General features: G+C 49.2%; 1 protein-coding gene across 1 annotated transcript; it reads right to left on the reverse strand.

The window, feature by feature from the left end:
* Window positions 1-210: 210 nt before the first annotated feature.
* net (atonal bHLH transcription factor 8-like protein net) lies at window positions 211-26,388 on the reverse strand. Its single transcript, XM_050196089.2, has 2 exons — window positions 25,225-26,388; window positions 211-3,927 (listed from the first exon to the last, which is right to left on the reverse strand). The coding sequence occupies exons 1-2, from the start codon at window positions 26,242-26,244 to the stop codon at window positions 3,904-3,906; spliced, it is 1,044 nt and encodes a 347-aa protein (XP_050052046.1). The 5' UTR covers window positions 26,245-26,388; the 3' UTR covers window positions 211-3,903.

The raw sequence follows: 26,388 nt of genomic DNA on the forward strand, positions 1-26,388 counted from the left end.
CTGTTCTTGCTCCCTCTCTCACACACCCGTGAAGGGAGCATTTCCTGCCAATGAGCAGACTATCGTGTGGGCGTTGCACTTTTGCCCTTCCGTGGATGAAAAAAAAAATAATACCGGTCAGGGTCGTGTCTGGAGAATACTTACTAATGTCTCTTTTCTGCGCAGTGCATGCGGCTGCCGGCACGGACTGCAGCACGGGACTCCAGGGAGTGCGACGCAAATATATAATTTATTCTTCGATTTGCACACCCATTTTGGTCTTGCACACAATGAAATGAACGATGCGGGCACTTGAGTCAGGCACGAATGTCCTCTTCCACACTACAAATAATGCACGTACACTCACTAGATGTCGACACAGTATAAAGAGGCGCCACAATGTGCCCACCTATTCCGTGAACGAGAGCACGTAATCCGCGAACACAGCTGTTTCTATGAAGCGTGGCAGCGGTCTCTGACTGACGGCCGCACGCGGCATGGAGGTGGCGCACGACGAGAGCGCGCGGTCACCGTTCTTATAGCAGCTGCGCTCCCATCTGGATGTTGCTTAGCTCGTAGACAATTGAAAAGCCGAAAGCGCAATTTAAAATACGTAATGTTCAAATTCGCTCCCTCGTCGTTTCATACCCTTCGCGCCGATGAAGCGACAGGTGCTTGTCGCCTATCGCTGCCTTGAGTTGACTAAATTCACACATATCACTACGCGTGTGTACAAATCAGTCGCTGGATAACGACCCCCTTGCGCGAGCAGTTTACAAGCAAAACACGGAGCAAGACACATTCGAAGTCTCAGTATACCTTCGTGAACTGTATATCGAGCATTATTGATCCTCAAGTGTACGGTAGTTAAGTGGATGGTCCTGTTGTGGTAGTCATCCCACTTCCCACCATTGTGAAAGTCAGTGCACGGCCTTTACGAGTGCATAAACGCTCTCCGTTTTGTATAAGTAGTTCAGAGACGTAGATTAGATCAAGGGAGAGCATCATTTTGTCGTTCCTAGTCCAACGAATCAAATCCGAGGTTGTAAGTCTTCACAAGTGCGCGTCCATGGACGGTTGTAAGCAACGACAATCGGTTCAGAGCCTGCGGTCAGGACGGTACGATCTCCAAGGCTATCTGGTCTTGAACACTGAAATGTTACTCTCTCGAATAAAAATCACACAAGACAAAGAGGGCCACATTAATTTCAGCAGCACGCAGGCTCCAATGTACCAACATTTTTTTTTTTCCTTGCCAACACATTTGTTTGGAATTGCTTACTTTTGAAGACGAATTATAGAGGTAAATCCGGAACCATTCGCTGCAGCTTTCTTTTTATTTTTCTTCTGTCGTTCGACACCGCAACAATTGTGAACGAAAGATTTACGATGCTACGGAGTGTTGGTCGCTGCTCTTTCTTTACCGGGGAAACAAAAGGTGCAAAGTTCAATAAACTATTTTCTTCAAGCAGGATCCAAAATGCTCGATGGTGTCGAACATCCGAAAGCAGCAATGCGGTCTGTGACGCGGTGGTGGTCTCTGAATCAATCCTGACTACACCATGTTCTCCAACGAACACGCAAATCCAAAATGAACCAGCATTGTTGCATTTCGCGCTATTTGGATTGCGGCCGTTGTGGCCCGTGTTCAACGGCACACTATAAACCGAGCGTAAGTTGAAGAAAAAGAGCAGACGTTGTTTTGACGCTGAGTTTTTAAAAAAGAACAAAGCATCCATAACAACCCCAAACAAGTTTTTTTTTTTTTTTTCATTTTGTGAAGGGTGCTAATTACAAACAAGCACTCGTTGTTCAATAATATATGCAGACGACACTTCCAGCCTTAAAAGATTGACTTTACAGCGTAGTTGCGGCTTTAGCTTTCGATGTCAAAACCATATAGAGAGATGTGCCTAGCACATGCAGTGATGCAAACCATTTAACAGGTGCTCTGTTTCCTCTACCTTTGACTGAACAAAACCCTATTCAAGAAGAGTGTTGCCACTCGTGCTGCTAAAAAAATTTAAAACAGCATGCCGCCACGTACTAGACGGAATAGAGGGCCAATGCAGTACAAACTATTACCATTTGTTTTTTGTTCTGCGCTTGTATATGTCACGCTGACAGGCAGATCATGGGATAACGCCGGAACGACATCTGGTGAAGGACGAAAATGGTCGAAGTTGAACAGACGAGTTAGAATCACCCTTTCAACACTGCTCATATCGTCTTAATTGCACTTAGGCCACCTATACGACACCTTCTGTTGCCACGAGCTTTTTCTTTTTTCCATTCATCAAGTCCTTAATTAAGAAAAGCAACTATCATCCCTTTGTTCTACAAATAGCCGACGGAGTATTTCGCTACATTCGTTGTCTTAAGCTCACTAAACTTCTCAGCTACATTACTTCATTCTAAAAGGCTACAACACGTTGTCATCCGGTTACGCACAACAAACAGGGCTAATTGCTCATCTTCGTTTGGATCGTGTGATGCGTGTTAGGGTGAGCTAGCTCACCCTGACACTCAATGTTTATGAGGGCTACCACCATGTGAACGACTTCAGTCTTTTAATCTCTCTCTCTCTCTCATCTTCCAAAGGATTTTCGGGTGGCAGGTTCACACGCACAAGTGCGACCACATTCTTGCAGCATCGCTAGGTTGAAACCATGTAACATGCGCCGAAAGTGACTCGTTTTATGCCAGAATGCGTGCGCGGCGCTGTTGCGTCGACGATAGAGCAATGGGCTTTCTGAAACACTATAGCACCAACAACTAACTTGGCCACTAACTGTAGACACCAAGCACAGAACTGCGTGCGTACTGGAAGGAAGTGACTGAAAGCAAACTGGGTGCTTCAGTGGTGACAGTGTTGACACTTTGTTACCCTACATATCGCCACACTGTTTACAGTGACGCCTCATTTGAAAAAAAAAAAAAAGGAATTGTGTGCAGAGCTGACCGGCGCGCTGCTCATGATTTTCTCGCCCGCACATCTGCATTCTCCACGCACATACGTCTGACGATATCTAGGTAAGATGGTGCAGTTGTAGCGGATGGTCAAGGTCTTTAACCATCCTATAGGAATAAGTGGAAAAGTTTGTCTGTCCTCTCCAATCCATTTGCCTTCCTTCCTTTTTTACTTTTTTCGTTTAGTGGTTTGTTGTTCCCCGCCGCTGCGCGTCCACGAAAGTCATGGCCCTCGCACAAGTCGTCGGGACGCCTTGTCACAAAGAAACATTTTTTTCCTGCTGGTAGTGAGTCTGCAATACCGGTGGCACACGCAACCAGTGTTTTCCGACCACGATGGCAAAAAGCATGAGTGTTGGCAAATTAAAAATCGCATATGTGAGGACAAGTTAACAGTCAGTGTATCCCAGCTGCCAAATGGAATCATGCTTTGTTTATGCTCAAATCATTGGGCTGGATAACGTCAGCTTTGAGGCCAGTCCAGCAGCCAGTCAGATAAGCTTGCGCGACAACGACAGCACAAATAGCGGAAATGTCGCTTGGTTACGTAGGCGTGTTCCTCTTCCTCACTCTGACGAGAAGCACCAGTGAAACAATTGCCGTAAGTGCCGTCTTTCGCGAGAAAATACCTTACGCAAGAACAACAATGACGAAACAAACGCCGTGCCAAGACAGTCACTAATCAATTCCTTAAATTAAAAAGCAGTTCGGGTATTTTTTTTTCCTCCTTTCAGTGTGGAGGTCTATCACACTCAGCAGCTTGCACACAGGTTGCGTTAGTCTCTACACAACAGAGCGCGAAAGCTGCCCTGCAATATGGCTGCACTGCCAGGTGATGGCGCGCTGCTGAGCCAAGCTCGCTCGCTGGGCGGCTGACGGGGCTGGCGCAGTCGGCGGCGCTCACGGTTGGGACGTTGAGTGACTGGGTGCCGCCGCGCCGCTCTCGCCCCGACGTCAGCTAGACAGCTCCAGGGAGTCCTGCGAAGCAAAACAACAGGTGAATATGTTGCACCATTACATTTGTGGGTATAAGCCACGAAGAATCTGAACTCGGTAAAGAAAATATGCACATGCCAAATCACGCGCGCACAAAATACGCTGAATAATGCACGCCCAAAGGTGGCACCACCATCCACGTCACCTTCGGTCGCCTTGGAGTTAAGCTTTCAACGTACCACGAAGCTGTATCGACGACAGCACTGGTCATTGTCATTCGCGAGGCAGCTCGTTTCGTATCACAGCGGCCAGCACAACAGCGAACTGTTGTTCCGTGATGCAAAACAGGCGCCCTAATTCACCGCCTCTGTCCATCGACACAACTCAAACCTCTGCCAAACTCTTCGACCCTCCCCCTCAAAGCTCGACGGAAATTGCGCACCTTAGGCTCGCTATTTCAGGTGACACCACCACCGCAACATGCGCAGGCGGGAAAGTGCCTGTATACTTTTGGAAGGGCCCTGCTGCTGTCCACAAATGGACCTGCATCCTGGGCCTCGCCGGCTCACTTGAAAAGTCCGCGTAAGTTAACTTGCTCAATAGTTGGCACTGGACAGCAAATACTACCGCGCAACCGAAGTTTTATATGGCGTGACCCTCAACTAACCCTCGCTACCTCTGCACTCAGACCCGTATGACGGCAGGAAAGAGAAAACTGGCAGTGGTTAAGACGAACCACTGTCCAATTGTGTCCACTGTACAACGTCATTAATATGGTATTGTTTAATGCCGTGACAACAACCCATGAGATCTACGCTTGTCCTCGAAAAGCAGACAATGCATTGTCGCTGACACGCTAAATGTTCTTAAAAAGATCAAAAATCTACCGAACTTGAATAATTAAAAGGCCGTGAGATGTGCTCAATAAAAATTTAGTAAGTTCCTTCGTTGACAAATCGACAAGCATGAAGATACTATCGACTTTCTTTTGGCTCAATACGATTTCAATAAGGGATCGACGGAAATTGGGTGGGCAGGTCGAGTCACGCTTAAAACAGGTTCCATTATTAGAAAGTTTTAGCTGACCGTTCACGGTCGGTTCCGCTCAGACGAGTGTATCCTAACGATTTGCACACAGGTGATCAGCAAGAACACTAGTATGCGTATGTACGCACAACGTTCACGCCGGCAGTGAAAGAGAGCGCTGCCCTCGCTCCACTGAAGAGCCGATTTAAGGGAGCGACGCTACGCCATCCACTTGGTTTCTTCGTCGTACTGCGTCCAAGCTGACTGCACGTCGCTTGCGTCTCTGGTAAACACGCTATGACGCGCTTAAATCAACGCAATTCTCTACAGTGCCTCAGCGCGTGAAATGTGAGCGGAGCAGATCGCAAGCGACGCTCGGCTGAAACTGTCTTTTGACAGCTATTATAGAACGAAGGTACGCGGAATAATGGCAACAAGCGAGCACGAATTCGCTTCCACTTTCATCATGTTGACGGTATATTGCGATGAACACAAATGATGGGTCTCATCTAAAGGGTAGGCAATAACGCACTTCGGTAACACGGCCCTTATATGGAGAACGTATACGCAACCTTTACGGAAACTCAGCACTGTCTGAAAGCCTTCAGACCAAGCATTTCACACGCGACAAAAAAAAAAAAAAACGGCCTATTTAACTGCCCATTCACGGGCCCAAATCAAAAGGAAATGCAACGACAGCCCAGTGGTCGGCGCATCGGATGCGCGGACATATTGTGCGGAGAGAGACGCGAGCGAGCACAAAGACGGCTCGCTGTACGAACGAGCCCAGCACCCCGAACGACCGGAGAGTGAAGCGCCGAGTGCAAAGAGAAAGGCCACTGCGAGAGGCGTATCTGGAAACGGCAATAAGCGCTGCACACTGCTCAAGAAGCGCGAAGGGGAGTTACAGGAACATCGGCTGGCAGAAGAGAAGCAGAAAAAATAATACGAAGTGGCACAAAAGTGATGCTCGTCCACTTCAACGAGCCGCGCCAGCAAAGCCGGGGCCTGCTAGTCATTTCGTTCATTTCTTCCTCTTTTAAGCGCACTCGTGTTTCGTCCCTTTTCGTTCTTTTGCTTCGTTTGTCGCCGCGGCTCGTGGAGCGTTCCTCGGCCGCCGCGCATTCTCCCGCCGCCCGAGGGAGGAAGCAGAAGAAGAGTCGCCGGAACAGGTGTGCGTGTTCAGCAAGTGCACGCCCGGCAGCGGCCTGCCCGCTCCTCTCGCCCAATGCCTTCCCCCTCGCCGTCACGGCTCGCGAGGCGGGCGCTCGCTTTGAACAGCTGGCTCGTTTGCACTCCGCCGCCGCAGACTCGATTCTGGGCCCTGCGCCTGTGCTAGCCGTGCGAGCGTCTCATTGCACGACGCGACGAGCTGACTTGATTCTTTTTTTTTTTCTGTAAGTCTCTCTCTGCTCGTTGCCTCCCCTTCACCATCAATTTCTTTTTTTCTGCCGTCCCTCTGCTGACATCGAACGCAGGGCGCTTCGTGTTATGGTGCACGCTAACTGCCTTGAGCGTGCTTGAGAATCTCGCGAGGTGTCCGATTCCGTTATAAAGCAGCGTAGATCTTCGCGCGACACGCAGTCATTACCAGCAATTTCAGCTAATCTTTACTTTTTTTTTCAATTACGACGCGTTGTGGGACCCTGAAAACCGCAGGAACGACTTCTTACGAACTCTCTCTCTCCCTCCTTAATTCTTCAAGGTAATTTCAAAGTGGTTCATTACACAGCCCAGTTAGCTGGCCAGTGTGTGTGTGTGTAGTGACTTTTGAAGGAGAGGAAGAGAGAAAAGCGAATAGCTGGCCAGTAAACCACCGACGCAGGATGTCCCAGCTAACATTAGCCAGCATCTTGAATGTTCTTTTTGGCGATTGAGCTATGCAACATTGTCCGCAGTCACCTTGCGCAGCCTCAGGGTGTATTTTGTATTGTGCGTAACCAAATAATTAGCTAACGTTAACCATATTGTTAAATGTTTTTAAGGTTATGTTTAAGTGAAATAAAAATGCTGGCGGAACTGCCCCTAGTCAAAGTCCCACTGTAACGTACCCCTGCTTACATGAGAAAATTTCGACCGACGTCGATAACAAGGAATAGATGGAATGGATGGATGGATGGATGGATGGATGGATGGATGGATGGATGGATGGATGGATGGATGGATGGACGGACGGACGGACGGACGGACGGACGGACGGATGGATGGATGGATGGATGGATGGATGGACGGACGGACGGACGGACGGACGGACGGACGGACGGACGGACGGATGCTATGAGCATCCCCGTCGGAACGGGGCAGTGGGCTGCGCCACCAAGTTCTTGTTACTATATTGACTAATGTCTTACCTATATTAAAAAAAAAAGGAAAGAGAAAACGCAAAGAATTCCCATCACCAAAATTTCTGAACCTCTATTGGTAATGCGTAGAGTAGATAACTGATGGACCATTAGGGTGACAGAATGGGTACCAAGAGAAGGGAAGCGCAGTAGAGGACGACAGAAGACTAGGTGGTGCGACGAAATTAGGAAATTCGCGGGTGCTAGTTGGAATCGGCTGGCGCAGGACAGGGGTAATAGGAGATCGCGGGGAGAGGCCTTCGTCCTGCAGTGGACATAAAACAGGATGCTGATGATGATAATGATGATGATGATGATTGGGAACTTCGTTTTTGTACGCCTCCGTTGTTCGTCATTTCCCTACTTTTCTTCCACCAGTCTTCCAATCGCCTCTCACTAATCTCTGTTGTGGATATGTTTACTCCCCTTTCCCCTTCGAATTGTTTGTGCTATGCTCTCTCTCGCGGGGACTTCCTGGTTGAAAAGAAAGTGCGCGAGGGCAACACTGGATGGCTTGCGCGCTGCCACCGCACTGTCCTCGAGCGCGCTGTGAACGAACGTAACTTGGCTCTGTGTCCCCATCAACATGGCAGGCGGCGCAGCTTTTGTGTCAGCCACCCACCAGCCTGACTCTGCCAATCGGCAAAGCTGCACGATGAACCCGACCGCAGGATGATCGGTCACCGTGCATGGTCCTTCATACGACGCTTCATACGTACATGGAGTAGGCGTGCGTGTACGAAGGCTCCTTACCACGGATATACAACGCATGCGAGGCCAGCGCCTCAACCACTTCAACCTTTTGTTTGCTGCCGGTTAACAGGCGAAAAAGAATTTGAAAAAAGGAAAGTTAAAAAGCGTGAAATCAACACGGAAGAAAAAGGCACGTATACACACACAGCTAACGCGTCTTTTTCGTCCGTGTCCATCTTGCGCTTTTTAACGTTCCTATGGATTACCAACGTGCCCTAACTGCCACCCTGGTGAATAAAAAAAAAAAGCAAGAATCGTTTTAGGCCATTAACGACGGTGCTGCCAAGCGGTGGTCAAGGCAATTATTTTTCACCTCAGCAGTTTGGGGTATTGTGAAAACGGGCATTCGTCGTCTAAAGACCGCTAAACTCTAACAACCTTTTCCGAATACAAGCCCACGAGATAGTTGCAGCGCTTCGCTGCGAGAGAAGACGGCCAGCCATAATCGCTCAAAAAAAAAAAGAAAGAAATACGGTAGTTCCTCGGTGCAGCAGGCGAGCATGAACTACTAATGTCACGGCACTCGTGTGCGTGGTTCGTGCAGCTCTAGGGCCGTCTGAGCGCACTGTTGTCGTGTTCTATTCAACACACACAAACAAACAAAAGAAATTTACGGATAATCCAACGCACTTGGTAACGTTGTCTACGTTAACCTAAGTTATCTTGAACTGTTTGATTTAGATGATTTGCGGAGAGACACATGATGTGTGCAATTGTATTTTATTTCCAACTTTTGCGATAGTTTACGCATTTGGTTAAATGCAAACACAAGTTCACATTCGCCTCATGGTATGCAACGTGGATGCAGCGATGACTTACAAGCTAATGCGACGTTTTGCGATTGGTGAAAGAAGCATTGTCAGCAGAGGTGTGTATACAAAGTGTGAAACATAGCGGCGACCTGTGACAGACACGTGATCAATCAATCAGCCCTACCACGAGACCCACCCGAGCGCGGAGATCTCCCGCTGAGTCTATCCGGCGAGATGTCCTTTGTAAAATATGCTTGTCTTGAAAGTGTCCTTTGTGATTCCCCTCTCTGCGCCGCAGTTTTGTGAAAGACACACTGCTTCGTAGAATCGGCGACACACCCGAAGCCAAACCCAGAGAAGTAGGCAAAGAAGCTAATAGTTCACGTGCTACACTTGAGCGACTGTAACTATGGGGACTGCGCGGCCTGCAGGATCGGCTCGCGTTACGAAGCACATTAAAACCATTGCGAGAACGCACATCGTGCACTGGTGTGAGGGTCTGGCCCCCAAGTCACCACCTTCGATTACACACAGTCTCCGGGATCGGGTCCAGTTTACTATTACAACAATGTATGTGGGATCGTCCCGCTTTGCTAGGCAAAAACAGGCTGAAAATCGAGGAAGAAGAAAGGGGAGGGGTAGCAACGAAAGCTTCGCTGTAAAATAACAGCCTGCGCGGAAGGTAACCTAGTACAACCGACTGGGTGTTTTCAACAGAGCTCTAAACCTTTCTAATTTAACCAGAACAAAAACATACATACTTAAGATGATCAATTATATTTGCCTAATTAAATGGTTAGCCAGAACACAAAAATATCCTGCGTTGCGCGAGGCAACTGTGAACAGCCGTTAAACATTCTTACCGGCGTAGGATGCATTTCTTGATAGCCAACAAATGGTAAACGCGACATTAAGCCTTTTAAATGTCCTATGGTATTTCCCTCTATCTGCCGCAGCGTTGTGAAAGACACACTGATTCGTAGAATCGGCATGCACCACGACCCTCCATTTCACTTTGCAATATTCTTTTATCAAGTCTCGTGATACCCATGCGTCCTCACATCGCACCTGTTTGTGCTACTATTTTATTTTGTTTTAGCAAGCGCTTAATAGGGCAACATTCGATTACCACTGCAGAATATTTTTTTACGTGCGCCTCACATTGCTTCCGGAAATATCCATTTCGCAGGAGAACGTTGACAATTATTGGCACATACGATTTATTCGCTTAGAAATTCAGACATCGAGGGCACCTAATTAGTTTCGACCACCTGGAGCTTTTTAAAGTGCACCCAAAGCTCGGTGCGTGGGAGTTCTTGCATTCCACCCAACCTGAATGCGGACGCCGCATGTTTATGTGTATATATATATAAAATGTACATCTATGTAAATATATATAGATGTTGGCGTTATATTATCCCAGGTATTTCTGATCACCAGTGGTCGGACCCATTGTCGAAACGCTGGCTTCAGCGATAGTCTCTGTTCTACGTCTGTCAATCACTTTCGTGTTCCTACGAACCTCTAGTATCTGAGGCAGACGGGCGCACTGATGAGCTTTCATATGGACGTCGATAACGTGCTTTCGTTTGCTTTCGTTTGAAATAATCATCGTCGTCGTTATTGCGCAAACGCAGCAATATGCACGCAAAAGATGCCGTTTCCAGGCACCCTCTTTCGCACTTGCAGCAAGTACTTGCGGCTTTCTCTTGCGACAATCAACCTCGGTTTTAAAGAAGCTCGTATATACTTGGATTCTGAAGGTGCAGGAGGCATCGTAGCTGGTGAGCCACCGCAAGTATATGCGTACTGCCGGGATCAAAAGATTACAGGGCGTGAGTTGGGCGAAAAACTTGAACTTCCGAATTTTTTGTGCCTGCAGACAGTAAAACTATACTGCACCAAGCCTAAGGCATAGTACAGGCAGCAAATGAGGGCTATTATTCACGAAATTTCTATTTCAGTCATACGATCTGCGATTGCATACCGCCGCGGCAATTTCCTCGCCGGCACGCTGATCGCTATCGGTAGTGGCGGATGCCCAAACACCAGCCACTCAAAAGAATGTCTTACGTAAGAGAAGTTTTTTAATACCCGCCCAGAGTACATACAGTGTACCCGTGAGCAAAAGTATATGGACCGCAGGGTCACCGGAAAAACTGAATTTCTTCGTCGTTAACATGCATAAACTGAAATTGACGAGTGTACTGGAAATTACGCAATGCCAAGTTTTAACTAGTCTTTTAACTAGACGGTCCGCGGAACTTGGCCAAGGGCAGTTGCAGCGGCGAATCCAACGTTACTTATCACTGTGTGCCAACGAGTGAACCTCTCCTTTCGAAGTGGTTAAGTGCCGTAGCTATGCCACAGCGCGTTGGCAAAGAACCGAAAAATCGCATAGCGTGCTCGCTGCACTTTCGTCCAGAGGATTACGAGTTCAACGCCGACTTGCTGAAGTCGTGTGGAGTGCTTTTCAAAGCAACGCTTTTCCGTAGCGCTGTTCCGTAGGTCTTGCCTGCATTCTCCGAAGCGCAAGAACAACTGCAGGTCGGTATTTGGTTTTCACGAAGCAAAAGCTACAGATGTGCGAATATGTACAGCCATGACATGCAGTTGACGTCGTAGTAGTACGCAACGACGCTGGCAGCGCGAGCCCTCAGCAGCAGGTCACGTTCATTAAGGCTTAAATCGCTGAAGTCGAGCGTAGCATCGCGAGCCAATGTGTCGTTGTTAGGGTCGTACATTGCAATGAGCGTCAAAGTTGGGCTCATAAAATAAAGAACCAGCTTATCGTCGCGCGCTTTCCCTTCCGCTAGGCACCATTGTTCCGCTTTCGCGCTGCTGTCGGCTCTGTTTCTGGCCGCGTGTTTGCGGTTTGCGCAGAAAAAGCCGTAGCGCCGTCTGCGGGCGCCGTTTTACTCACCGACGGCGTAACGTCACTATGAGACCATGACGTCACCACTCCTCGATCGGAGAGCGGCGATTTAAACTGCACTAGAGGTAGGCGGACGCTTCAGAACGCATTTTCTCTTAAAATAAGTCTCTTCTTCGCATGAAACAAGCGTTTCGAGGTTTCTGGGATGGTATTTCAACAGTCCACGTTGACTTAATATTAACTTTTAGTGTCCCTTTAATTTCAGGTTACATTCACAGGCAGAGGTGAAAATGAGCTTTATCGCGCAATATCTGGTCCGTACACTATTGCTCACTGGTGTACGTTCCCAAACTGATGATATTCAGCTTTTTTCTTAGATCCGGTCAACGCCGGTAAGCTTTTGACGCCGATAGCACACCAATTTTATTCGTCCTGCAAGTTCGGAGTCAGAGTTGCAATTTCGACTGCATGAAAAATTATTGGCTGTGACAAAAAATTTTAGCCTGCTTTCTTCCATTCAGGGCCAGACATTTGACGTTGCACATGAACAAAGTGACAGCACGCTGGGCTCTCAGAAAGTGCTTCACACGCAGTGAAGAAGTCTTCTCGATATCAACGACACGTGTGTCAGAATTTAGACCAAATGGCCATTACGAGGAGGAGGTTTGCATCCGTTGGGCGGTCACCGGTAGCGCACATGAAGTTAATCTACAACCAGCGGCCGGTCACAGCATTTTGAACCTTCGACGGCGAAGCAAGGGCCGCGCACGGACACTGGCTGCTTCATCGATACTGCTCCATTCTCGACGGCCCTGAGGACTTTCTGGCTCCTGAGCCACGCGTTCCTCATGCTGCAAGGCAACGCGACTCGCACACGATAGCACCGCTCGCGTTCATTAAAGCGCCGCGACGTTCCACTCCGTTAACTCCGGTGCGCGGCCACCCGCGCGTGCGTGCGCGCGTCACGGTGCACGTTCCGCTTGAAGAGGCTACCTGTGCCGGGAAGCGAGGCGGGCGGCACGCGCTTCCCAGATGCCGCTGCCTCTTTGCGCGCGATGCTCCCGCGGTGCCGCACGTGACACCTGTGCGCGCACCGAAAAGAACGCGCAGGTGAGCGCGCCGCTGACCGCTCTCTCGACTTGCCGCCGGCGCGCGCGATTTCGCCGGTCGTCCTTTCACCGGGGCTCCCGACCCCACCGCGTCCACCGGTTCACTTTTCTCTTGTCCGAAGCCAGCTTGCCCCCAAGCACCTCCTTCTTTCTAAGCAGGGAAGATTACGTTGAGAAGTTGACGCTCCCCTCTTCACAGTCACGCATTCAACAGCTCACCTGTGTGAGCCCTACTGAGCCGAAACGATGTTCTTTCACAGGGTAGCTATACTAGTGACTACAGCCGCGGGCGCATTGGTGGTCGCCACTAAGGTAGGTACTGTAACCTGCCCCCCTCTTTCATCCCCTACTCCCCATATGTGGCCCTCTCTGTGGTCTGTGATGAATTTTTTGAAAAGTTGTTTGACCCTGCAATCACCAAGGCTAAGAATGACGAATGAAATTCTCAGAAACTGTTTCAGGGAACGCCTTGCCAGGTTCGGAAAAAATAAAGCTACTTGCGCAGACAACCTGCACTCGTGGGGCCATGGCGACGACGTTCCAGAATCGACGTTCCTGGAGACTGGCTGCGAAACACGATGCTGAAAGAGGCGCGTGCGGACGCGCGCGGTTACCAGCACGGAAGGCAACGACCCCGAGTGCTTGGTCATCGTCGCCCAGAGAGGGTCTCACCGTTGGTATTTGAGGCAACGTAACCCTGCTCTCCTCCCATGTCGTCCTGGTGCATTTTTTTTTTTTTCTTCTGTCGTGCACACGCATTTTGTCGTCTTCCCCTGACTCCATAACTTCTTGGCGAGTGTGTGCTATAAGACATGCGAAAATTCAGAAAAGGAAGGAAAGAGCACACAGAAAGGCGCTACACCCCCCACCCTCTTCCAACTGTTTATTCCGAAGCAAATAATCCATTACGTAACCCGTGTCCATTTTCGAAATCACCTTTGTGTTCCGCGGTTGATTCCGATGCTTGTAAACGCGAGTGTTCGCATCGAACGCTGTAGTCACATGAGGGAGCTGTTTCATTGGTGAATTCTTTTAAGAACGTTTGATACAGATGGATCTTCTATTGCGTTTTTCGGACATGAGGTAACCGCATACGCGGACTGCGAATTTCCGCTTTACATGAAGATAACGCGGTAGCTGCCTTTAGCGGAAGACACTTATTGTTTGGCGTAGACTTATTTCGATTGTTTTGGTTCCAAAAAAGAAATCACATTATGAATCGTTCCCGCAGCGTTCAACCCATTTTGTTCGGTCAAAATATTACCACTTCGTATTCGAACTATCCGCGCTGTCTCTTCTCCGTTCAACCGATTTCGCAGGGAAGCTGAGTACTCCATGCACTCAAAAATCGCATGCACGAAGAAATCGACGGCTGATTTACCGCATCTGGGACGGCGCATGCGCGGAATCGCAAGCAAAATAGCAGCAAGTGAAATAAATAGCACTAAGGCTCTACGTTTTCTACATGTTTCCCGAAGCACGGTCTCCGAGTCATCAGAATGTGAACTTCGAGAGGTATGTGCTATCACTGCCACTCCGCTTTGTTCAATTCCTTTTTGCGTAACGCATATCAATACGTGACTGGGTGCGGAGGAGCCCCCGAATCCTATGTCCTAAAGTCCTATGCTGTCGCCGAAGAGCCTGACGAACATGGCACGCTGCATTTATGCATGCAGCTGGTACGGCCCGCACAGCCGCATGTTTCGCCTCCGCTCGGACGCCACGGTTCCCCTCCCCCCACTCCCTGGTGGCAAAGCTTTAGACGTGGGAGGCAGCGAAGCAACAGCAGGTGGCTGCGCCTACGATCAGAGTTCGGGGAAGAGCTCAAGCTTCGGGGAACCGCGGGGCCCGGCGCATCCGCACGTGCACCCCGCCAGCGCAGACTCGCTCCTCCGCCACCGCCTTCCGGCCTGATCGATGCTGCCCTCCTGCCCGCACTGCCCACGGGCCACGGGATGACGCCGTTGCGTTTGAATTCCATCTACCGGGTGTTTCAACGAGGACTCTCAAGAAGTTCTTTAAAAAAAAGTGCGGTATCGATGTGAATACTCGTATGTTACTTTTCGGCGACGCGATATTCGCGCCGGCGGAAGAAATTTTTGCAATAATTGCTGCTGCACTCTATAAATCCGCAAAAGAAATCCACCAACTTCCTTGTTAATGATTCTAGCGCCCACGCTGCCACTGTGAGGTCGCTGGTGAGAGTTCACGACAAGTCCACTTCTTGGAGATTATTATCGGAAGAAACAAATTTAAAACCGATTTACATGATCCCTACTCTCGTGTTGGCTCACGAACAACTTGCATTAGGTTGTGTGCCCCATGATACTAGAAACAATGTTAACGCGACCGTTATAACTTTCAAGGGACTGTTGTCCGTCCCAATCAACACCGGGTAGGTTAAAATCACCAATGATTAAGATATTGGATTTCAAGTATTGCGTCATATGAGCTTCTCATTTCCTCAAGCATTCCGGAGCTATATACGTATGCATCACGGGGTCTGTATACCGCGCACAAGATAAACAGATGACTCCAGCATAAGAGCTTGATACACAAGCCCTCACTATCAGTAATATCACAAAATGAGGTAGATTCAACGTTGTTTTTAATGAGCACGGCAACACCGCCTGCTCTTGAAGCACTATCTTTACGGTATATTTTGCCAAGGTTGACGACTGGGCGTGTTGGTATAGCATATTAGAGGTTGGATTGCGCAATATTTTGACGAGACACATAGAAGAGAAAGCGCTCTGTGGTGTGTGTTTCTCTTCTGTGTGTCTCGTAGAAATATTGCGCAATCGAACCTCTAATATGGTATATTTTGTATTCAGCAGGACTATTTATTGTCTTCATCGATTTCATCACGCAGCCACGTCTTGAAAATGGCTATGATATGTGGATCGAGTTGAACTAAAGCAATGTCTAATGAATAAGCTTTATTGCGCATACCACGTGCGTCTATGTTGACCTTGCGCAGTTGCTTGTTTGTCCCTGTCATGCTTGCGGTTAGTTACCTTGATTTCCAGTTTGCGACCCGTTACTTTGATTTTCTTCTTTTTTCACACGTTTACCGCTAGTCTAGTCACACACAAAGACTTCACTGTTGACTTTAAGCTTATCATGGAGCAAAGTTACCCTTTTGCCCTTAGCTATTTCAGCCTTAGCACTTTCCTAGAGTAGCTTTCGTTTGTTTAACGGAGCTTTCGAATTACCGTTCTGAATAAATATAGAAGATCCTCTGTTTCCTCCCGTTATTCGAAATTTCCTTTTTCTTCCCATTGAAACGTTGAAGATAAACAATTACCGGTCGTTTACCGCGCTGCCAACCGAGTATATGAATGCCTCTTCCGGACACACAGCTCACGCTCAGTGTATCTTTAAAAAATACTCGAAACCACTTTTTCCTTAATATCGGATTCTGTTTCTTCACGACTTTTAAGGTATCCGTGTGTAATTAGGTCTGACCTTACATTTCTGTCTTCTAGGTCAGTGAGCTTCATCGCCTGGAATTTTGCGACATGTTCAAATGTCTTAAGAGCGGTCTGAATGTGTTCATCTTGACTAGCAGGGCAAAGAAGTTAATGTACTCCTTATCTCAATCGTATTCTGAAGATCATTCATCAGTTTCACGTTGTTGGTAACCAAAGCTTTAATTTCTGGTAATTCTTTATTGATGGACCCTAAAACTGTTGACAGTTATTAGGCGATTTTTGCACAATTCCTAACGTCCATCAATGTGAATAATGAGTCGAGACAAAATAATATACCACTTTACTGCTACTGGGCTGTAGTTAAGAAACAGTGAAAAGTGTTCGCTGGAACACCTGGTATCTGGGTGCCAAACTAATGGTCATATTTCACGGTCGACAGTGCGTGGCTGCGAAGGCGCAAGAGCGACTTGGTCAGTCGAGTAATTAATGCTTACGAAACTTGACCGCACACCTCGTTCACTACCCTCAAGCGAAATCGGTAATGCAGGAAAGAAAAGAAGAAAAGAACCATGCCAGGAATTTCGTCTGATCGGTTCTACCGTGCGCCGTCTAAACGGCCTTTCCCTCCCTATTGCTGTCCTTCGTTCTCAGCTCTCTGCAGGAGGTTTTAACCTAGTGATCGAGCGTCTGTTGCAGTGTCACTGGGTTATATTAACATACGCCCAGGAAACCAGGGTCTCCCGGAATGCAAGAAGAAGGCGTGACGTTTCCTTGCGGGTTATAACGAACCCTTGTGGCATGGTTCCTTATATATGCATGCATGGTTCCTTATATGTGCATGCACGGTTAGCTTTCTTGGATCAGCCGGACACTGCGAGACAAGCAAGTTTGGTTCTGGTCATTCTTGAAAGCGCCTTGTCCGAATCGAAAAACGCCGTAAACCTAATCGATATGCGCACCGTATAGGGCAGTAATGGGCCCGCGCGTAATTCTGGAACGGATTGCAAGAAGAGAAAACGATAATTGGGCCCGCCGGCGAACTTTTTTGATGGTTGAATTACATTTGTGGGCGCAGTTCATATTCGTCGATGACCGCGGAGACATGTGCGTTAAAGCTATATACCGACGAAAGTATAGCCACGTTACATCGTATCCCGACATCAGAGAGAAAATATCTCTTGCGGGCGAAATCGACCCAAGAGATAGGGTCACATATTGATAGGTACAATAACATACAAAAGCATGAAATACTCAACGCTGTTTTCAGTGGTCAATTCCTAAATAACATATCGGAATAGATAATGCGAGACCACCTAATGTATGCAGCTGATTGCTAGAGCCTTGACGCAAGTTTCTAGCAAACAAACCACCTCATCAATCTTGTCACCACCCTAATAATCGTTCTCTTGCCATTTTACTCAACCTTACCCTATAACAAGTATAATCTCTCTCTCTCTCTCTAACAAGATTAGCCAGAAATGTGCCTTTTCCGCGCCCGCTCGCGTGGTGGTATATCGTAGTAATGCAGGAGGGAGAGAAGTCGGTGTCTAACAATTTCAACTGCGGCTTATTAACTTGTAAAAAGCAAGCGGCAGCAGCGTCTCGGGGAGGAACAAGGCGGCCAGCGACCATGCCTTGCAAATTTATTTAAAGTGAGGATGGTCTCGCGCGGAAGCCTTCCTTCATGGACCGCGAGAATCTTGCGGTCACGACTCGGAAGGCGGTTCTCCGCGCCGAGGAGGACAGCTTACGGAGCCCATTTGCCGCCCAATAGTGTAACCGCTGAGTAAGTGCCTCTGCGCAATTGAATTCCTCGGTGCGGCGGCCGCTCAATCACTGCCGCCACGAAGGGCCGCGCCGCTCGGTTCCACGGCGTCTCGCTCTGCAGCCTGCATGACTGGCATCTCCCGCCGGGGCTGCGTGCGCCTCCCCCCGAAGTCGGCCGGGGCCCTGTCGCGGCTTCCCGGGCCGCTACGGCCGGTTGTTGGCCCAGGGGGCAGCGCGGTGTCCGGTTCACGTGGATGGCCGGTGGCGGAGGGCAAGGACGCCAAGGCCGGCGGCCCCCCGTGCGGCTCGACCGCCGGCGGATCGAGGGCCTTGCCGGTTGGCCCTCCCCTCCAGGCGCTCAGGTGCGCGCGACGGCTTCTCCCGGCACTAAAGCCTTACGGCGAACGGCTTTCATGCCACAGGTGCGCGTCCCGCTTGCTCGCCGGGTGCACTACCGTTTCGCTGCATTAATTGCTTCCAAGCTTCACCGTACAGTTACAGATAACCTCTTGGGCTAGAGCTTCGAACCGAACACGAAGCGCCACTTGCCGACATTAGCGGCGAAAATTGTATGTTGACAACCGGGCGCCGTGAATGGCACGCTATTCAATGGCAAAGCCTAATGCACGGTAAAGAGAAAACAAATATACATATATACGTAATATTATCTGCCCTTGCCTATACTTGTGTCGGAACAGTTCCGCAAGCGTAGTTTCAAAGAATTCCAATTTGCGCGGCTTCTGCTAGCAATGACAAGGGAGCAGGACTGCCCCACGAGCGTCTTTCTAACAGTACCATCACTTATACCCCAGTCACACGAAGCGAAGCCCTTTAAATCGCGATCGAGCCCGATCGGGATCAAAATTCTCGATCGCAATTGGCTCCTTTGCGCAAGCTGCGGAAGAGAGCCAATCGCGATCGGGGAATTCGATCCTGATCGGGCTTGATCGCGACGGAAAGTGCCCCGTGTGACTGGGGTATGATTACTCGGAAGGAGTTGAGGCAAGCAATTCGCGCTAACGTGCGAAGTCCATATGCACAAGCGAAATAGATGTATATACAGTGCTAAAAAGCGGGCATGTACTGTGTTACCGGGGCTTAGCGGAGAGACGAGAACTAGGAGTCGGATTCCTGATTAATAAGGAAATAGCTGGTAACATACAGGAATTCTATAGCATTAACGAGAGGGTGGCATGTCTTGTTGTGAAACTTCATAAGAGGTACAAAATGAAGGTTGTACAGGTCTACGCTCCTACATCTAGTCATGATGACCAGGAAGTCGAAAGCTTTTATGAAGACGTAGAATCGGCGATGGGTAAAGTCAAAACAAAATACACTATACTGATGGGCGACTTCAATGCCAGGGTAGGCAAGAAGCAGGCTGGAGACAAGTCAGTGGGGGAATATGGCATAGGCTCTAGGAATAGCAGAGGAGAATTATTAGTAGAGTTTGCAGAACAGAATAATATGCGTATAATGAATACCTTTTTCCGCAAGCGGGTTAGCCGAAAGTGGACGTGGAGGAGCCCGAATGGTGAGACTAGAAATGAAATCGACTTCATACTCTGCGCGAACCCTGGCATCATTCAAGATGTAGACGTGCTCGGCAAGGTACGCTGCAGTGACCACAGGATGGTAAGAACTCGAATTAGCCTAGACTTGAGGAGGGAACGAAAGAAACTGGTACATAAGAAGCCAATCAATGAGTTAGCGGTAAGAGGGAAACTAGAGGAATTCCGGATCAAACTACAGAACAGGTATTCGGCTTTAACTCAGGAAGAGGACCTTAGTGTTGAAGCAATGAACGACAATCTCATGGGCATCATTAAGGAGTGCGCAATAGAAGTCGGTGGTAACGCCGTTAGACAGGAAACCAGTAAGCTATCGCAGGAGACGAAAGATCTGATCAAGAAACGCCAATGTATGAAAGCCTCTAATCCTACAGCTAGAATAGAACTGGCAGAACTTTCTAAGTTAATCAACAAGCGTAAGACAGCGGACATCAGGAACTATAATATGGATAGAATTGAACAGGCTCTCAGGAACGGAGGAAGCCTAAAAACAGTGAAGAAGAAACAAGGAATAGGCAAGAATCAGACGTGTGCGTTAAGAGACAAAGCCGGCAATATCGTTACTAATATGGACGAGATAGTTCAAGTGGCTGAGGAGTTCTATAGAGATTTATACAGTACCAGTGGCACCCACGACGATAGTGGAAGAGAGAATAGCCTAGAGGAATTCGAAATCCCACAGGTAACGCCAGAAGAAGTAAAGAAAGCCTTAGGAGCTATGCAAAGGGGGAAGGCAGCTGGGGAGGATCAGGTAACAGCAGATTTGTTGAAGGATGGTGGGAACACTGTCCTAGAAAGGTTGGCCGCCCTATATACACAATGCCTCATGACCTCGAACGTACCGGAATCTTGGAAGAACGCTAACATAATCCTAATCCATAAGAAAGGGGACGCCAAAGACTTGAAAAATTATAGACCGATCAGCTTACTGTCCGTTGCCTACAAAGTATTTACTAAGGTAATCGCAAATAGAATCAGGAACACCTTAGACTTCTGTCAACCAAAGGACCAGGCAGGATTCCGTAAAGGCTACTCAACAATAGACCATATTCACACTATCAATCAAGTGATAGAGAAATGTGCAGAATATAACCAACCCTTATATATAGCTTTCATTGATTACGAGAAAGCGTTTGATTCAGTCGAAACCTCAGCAGTCATGGAGGCATTACGGAATCAGGGTGTAGATGAGCCATATGTAAAAATACTGGAAGATATCTATAGCGGCTCCACAGCCACCGTAGTCCTCCACAAAGAAAGCAACAAAATCCCTATAAAGAAAGGCGTCAGACAGGGAGATACGATATCTCCAATGCTATTCACAGCATGTTTACAGGAGGTATTCAGAGGCCTGGAGTGGGAAGAATTGGGGATAAAAGTTGATGGAGAATACCTTAGCAACTTGCGATTCACTGATGATATTGCCTTGCTTAGTAACTCAGGAGACCAATTGCAATGCATGCTCACTGACCTGGAGAGGCAAAGCAGAAGGGTGGGTCTGAAAATTAATCTGCAGAAAACTAAAGTACTGTTTAACAGTCTCGGAAGAGAACAGCAGTTTACGATAGGTAGCGAAACACTGGAAGTGGTAAGGGAATACATCTACTTAGGGCAGGTAGTGACCACGGATCCGGATCATGAGACTGAAATAACCAGAAGAATAAGAATGGGTTGGGGTGCGTTTGGCAGGCATTCTCAAATCATGAACAGTAGGTTGCCACTATCCCTCAAAAGGAAAGTGTACAACAGCTGTGTGTTACCAGTAGTCACATATGGGGCAGAAACCTGGAGGCTTACGAAAAGGGTTCTGCTGAAATTGAGAACGACGCAACGAGCTATGGAAAGAAGAATGATGGGTGTAACGTTAAGGGATAAGAAAAGAGCAGATTGGGTGAGGCAACAAACGCGGGTAAACGACATCTTAGTTGAAATCAAGAAAAAGAAATGGGCATGGGCCGGACATGTAATGAGGAGGGAAGATAACCGATGGTCACTAAGAGCTACGGACTGGATTCCAAGAGAAGGGAAGCGTAGCAGGGGGCGGCAGAAAGTTAGGTGGGCAGATGACATTAAGACGTTTGCAGGGACAACATGGCCACAATTAGCACATGACCGGGGTAGTTGGAGAAGTATGGGAGAGGCCTTTGCCCTGCAATGGGCGTAACTAGGCTGATGATGATGATGATGATAGTCCGCCGTTTTACCGTTGATATTTACTTTGTTCAGGTCATTCGAGGCAAACACCTCTTGCTTTTTTTTTGTCCAACAATGAACAGTGCTTCACGAGTTTTCTTTTGTGGTGACGAAATGGCCGAAATACCACGTGACCACGACTGAATATGACGATAAGTGCTGCTTCAAGCCTGGAAACGCACTCTACGTGACGTATATAGAATTGGTAGCATTGAAATACCATCTAATTATTTGTTGAGCGCTCGAGGAATTTAAATCCCCCACACTATTTAAGGAGACGGCAGCTACAACTTAAACAAAAGTGACATACACGAAGTCTTCGTGGCAGTATACTCCTTTAAGCTAAAAATTATTGCGGCAGCGCGACTTTTTCACGTACGAACAAGGAAGCGCACATAGGCGATACCAAGCGCCACCAGCCCTTCGGCGAGTCCAGCCGTGGGCTCGCGCGTTGACGGAAGTCGCCGTCCGCTACGCGATGCCGGCACCAGACTTTGTCCGAGCTCGTCCCTGCCTTAGCGGGATGCGCAGAAGCTCGAGCGCTCACGGACATGGCGGCGTTCCTACGCGGGCCAGCGTTAGCAGGAAGCCGTCACGTACAGACGAGAGCGGGTTTGCGGGTTACAGCGTCGATGGAAAGCTCCGCGAGGTTGCGAACCTGCGGCGGCGAGCGGGCTGTCGTGCAAGCACTGAACCGAAGCAGGCTTCGAAGACCGCGCCTCCGGGCTATAAATAGGGCTCGAGTGCGCACGCCCCGAGGAGCTCAGGCGTGCGCGCAACTGCCGCTTTCTCTGATCGCCTCTGCACCTTCACCTGGCTCGGGAGAGGACGGTTGCCGCCTCCCGACTGAACGCTGGCTTGGCAGTGGAGAAGCGGGGGACGTGCTGCCGGAGTCAATACATCCGCGTGCACTGGGCTCCAGCTTTACCGCAACGGCGCTCAGCACCGTGAGTAGTCGCACGTTCAATGTCAACATTGCACAAAGTGCCTCCCGTCGGCGCAACGTTCGACGGGCTCCTATAGGTATAAAACGAAATGTCAGAATCGCTATGCCCAAGCTGAGGTTCTGCTTTATGAAACCGTGTAATTAGCGCTCGGTTATGCCTGCGAAAAATAAAACCGCGAGTGCGACCTTCACGCAAGATTTTCTATTAGCTTCTGCTCGACTGGTCCTTTGAGCGCTTTCTGCCGCGCAACTCATCTGTTTCCCACAACAGGGGCCTTGTCATTCCTCAGGACGGCGTCTGCGCCGTATCTTCTGTCTTAAATAATTATGGGCTTTTATGCGCCAAAACTACGATTTGATATGAGGCACGTCGTAGTGGGGGGACTCCGGAAATTCGGGCCACCTGGGGTTCTTCAGCGTGCGCCTAAATCTAAATATACGGGTGTTTTGGCATGTCGGCCCCATCGAAATGCAGCCGCCGTGGCCGGGATTCTCTTGTGTCTGAATGGGGCAGTAATATTTTTGGGGAAATTATACCGTTGACCTGCGGTCAGCGAATATGTAAGCTGACCCGCACTCTGCTGTTTGATGACAGTGTTGGTCCTTTCTTCCTTTATTTTTTTGTTATTTCTTTCCTTTTCCACTTTCGATTCTTTACACTGGCTGTCCCGGGGTTATCCGCCAACCTCAAGATGCGGCAAAGGAAACAGTCGCAAGCATCATCGTCCAGTAAGGGTCGTCGAGAAAATAATCGACGTCCTTTAACGCCAAAAACGATGGAGAACGTTCGATTTAGTATATCAAAGCAGGCGCCCAATCACGGAATGAAGCTATCTAAACAAAGTTAAAATTTTACTTACGACGCGTGCCCTGATTTTCCATCAAGTTTACATACATAGTCACACGTTCGCAATATAAAGCAGCGAAAACTGTCTATCGTGCCTTTACACTTTCTTTAATGCAGTGCCATTAGCGAACCATACATGACGCAGTGTTCCGTGCAGGCTTGCTACTTCGTTGAACAAGTAGCGCTACATGTCTGAACGTGCACGACACTGGCTGTAGCTTTCCCTTTCATTCTTGTATTTCTTCAATCGTGCTTATTGTTTTGTTTGTGCGAAGGTGAGAAAGACAAGTTTCTGTAGAAACTTCGTGATGCAAATGATTTAAAAATTGTCTGCTTTCCTTTATACTCTGCCTATAGAAAGTGTTTGTTCCAGAAGTAGAACGAGCAAAATATTTCAGACAATGCGGCCTGGTCCGCATTCGTGTTCACTGATAGCACAAATATGAGTGGAAAACAAATCCCTGTCATCTAGCTAGGACATAACAAGGGAAGAGTATTCTTTTGTCCTCACTGAGCAGCTTGCTTTTGTTTGCAAATCTAAATCGGGCCATGTTTAGCGGATTCAATAAAATCCATCATTATCAGCCCATTCAACTTAACTACAGTATGAAGTCTCCTCCCAAAGATCTGACAGTGCCACAGCCGAGCACATTTTCTAGTCTCATGGCTTCATGTAATCCCCTTACCACTCCCGAGTTTCTTTCTTTTGGTGCCCGTTCTATTAATACTTATTTTATTTACCTACTTCACAGAGACGTCTGAGTGCCGTAATCATGGGCTGTTAATGCGATAGAATCAACCATAATACCGAGAGTCGTAGTATTAGGGTTGATTCGCACGCGTGAAAGTGATCGTACAGACGCGTTTGGCCGTTTTACGAACGCTGTAACTTAGCTCTTCGCTACACACAAAATTTAGAAAATGCACAGGTTGCAGCCCACGATAGCGGCCCCCGTGAACCGAAAACAATGTCGTCTATATAAACCAGCGGTTATTTCTTTGACGCCTGCCAAGTGTGCGCCTAGCGGGCGCTAGTTAGAATCGGTTGACGCAGGACAGGGGTAATTGGAAATCGCAGGGAGAGGCATTCGTCCTGCAGTGCACATAAAACAGGCTGCTGCTCATGATGATGATGATGATGATGTGCGCCTCGGTCCCATTTTTACTCGTCAACTGTCCTTTCCATGATTCAGATTCCTAGTCCGCTTGACCTCGTAAAAGTATTTCTTCGCTGTTTTAAGAGGCTGACTACCAATCGCGAACTCTTGTTCCCACGCCAGGCCATTTCAGGTTATCTTTCTGCACAAAGAACCTTCACAGATATTCCAAGGTAACGACTACATAGAGGACGATAATTAAAAACAAAAAGATGCACGACACATGCAAAATAAAGTTCATACTTTTGCGTTGAACACCGAATCCTACGCCGGTAATATGCACAACGTGGAACTATTCGACGCACAGACAAATAATAAGCCATCCACTTATTAGTAGCCTGCACGTGAAACCTTTTACGTGCACTCATGAAGCTGCGACAATGGTCGAGCATATTATCCTCGGGCAAGCAGCGTAGAATCTGCTGCAAGCACGAGAACGTTCTGGGAGGTAGAACACAACGCACGTGTTGTCATACTTTGAACACAGCTTTACGCAGTCATTATACGCATAAATATACGCACTTGACTCCGATGCGTAAAATGAAAGCAAAGAAAGTCGGTGTATACCTTCGAGGCGGCCGCGGTGCTCCTGCGCCTGGCCTTGCCCTCGGCCTGGATGGTGCGCGTGCACAGGTCGATGCACTCGGCAAACGAGGGGGCCCGCTGGTCGTAGCTGTAGTCTTTCTCGTTGAGCCGAGCCAGGGCCACGATGTAGGCGGCTGCGATCCGTAGGATGGCCAGCTTGGAAAGCTTCTGGTTGTCCGCGTACGCCGGCACGGCGCGCCGCAACGCTTCGAACGCCGCGCTGATTGTGTGGACGCGCGAGCGCTCCCGGGCGTTCGCCTCGATGCGCCGTTGCCTGGTCATGCCCTTGTAGTTGCGCTGCGCCACGCGACTGCCGCCACTAGTACTGTCCAGGCACGGAGACGTCCTGCTAGTCCTCGGAATTAGTTCCACGTCACTCGCGTCGAATGTCTCGCGTGCCGTCGACGTGCTGGCACTAGGGAAGGATGACGCGTTATCGTACACGGAGAGCGCTATCCGCTTGTCTCGAAGGCAGGAGGTGTCCCGCAAGTTGCCAGCCAAGGCGCCATCGTCTGCGGCGCGTCTCTTGCACGGTGGAGTCCAAGAGCCGGGCCGAGCGGGCAGAGCCGGCGCGCGGTGTGCCGACTCCTCGGACAGCGTCATGTGTCCGCCAAACAGCACGACGCCGGTCTCGCGGGATTCGAACACCGACGAGTGGGTCGCCGTCGACCGCAAGTCGAGGAGGCACTCGTCATCGCCCTCGGTGCCGCCGGCAGTGTTGGACGTGGCCGAGGTGGCCGGCGAGTTGGACGTCGTGGTCAGGTCGAGGCCCTCGTCCGGCGCAGCCCGCCGCACCTCGCGGATGACAGAGCCGCGGCCGGCGGCGGCCGATGAAATCGTCGGCACGCGCTCCTCAGCCGAGTCGTCCTCGGTTGTGTCCGCATCACGGCAGGGGCGGGGCCGGCCGCCCAGCAGCCGCCGGCGCCGGGGCTCGCTCGACTTGCGCTTGTTGCGCCGCTTGTGCAGCTCCACGCCGCTGTCGTCGCTCGACGCAGCGCTCATGGCTGCACGCACGCGCTACGGCCGGCCGAGCAAGCAGGAGCTGTCACGCACGCGATGCGGCCGGTTCTGCTGTGTGCGTGCGTGCTCACCGGCCGCGCGCACTAGACTGCCGCAACGCCCGCAACCGGCGGGGTTCCCCGCTCT

The sequence above is a fragment of the Dermacentor andersoni genome, chromosome 1 (assembly GCF_023375885.2).
Source record: "Dermacentor andersoni chromosome 1, qqDerAnde1_hic_scaffold, whole genome shotgun sequence".
In the NCBI taxonomy this organism is placed as follows: Eukaryota; Metazoa; Arthropoda; class Arachnida; order Ixodida; family Ixodidae; genus Dermacentor; species Dermacentor andersoni.

What these genes read in the sequence shown, in the direction of transcription:
- net (XM_050196089.2), bottom strand. Translation starts at nt 26,244, where the DNA reads ATGAGCGCTGCGTCGAGCGACGACAGCGGCGTGGAGCTGCACAAGCGG. An exon ending in GCACCGCGGCCGCCTCGAAG is followed by an intron (nt 3,928 to 25,224) that starts GTATACACCGAC and finishes TTTGCTTCGCAG; the next exon opens with GACTCCCTGGAGCTGTCTAG.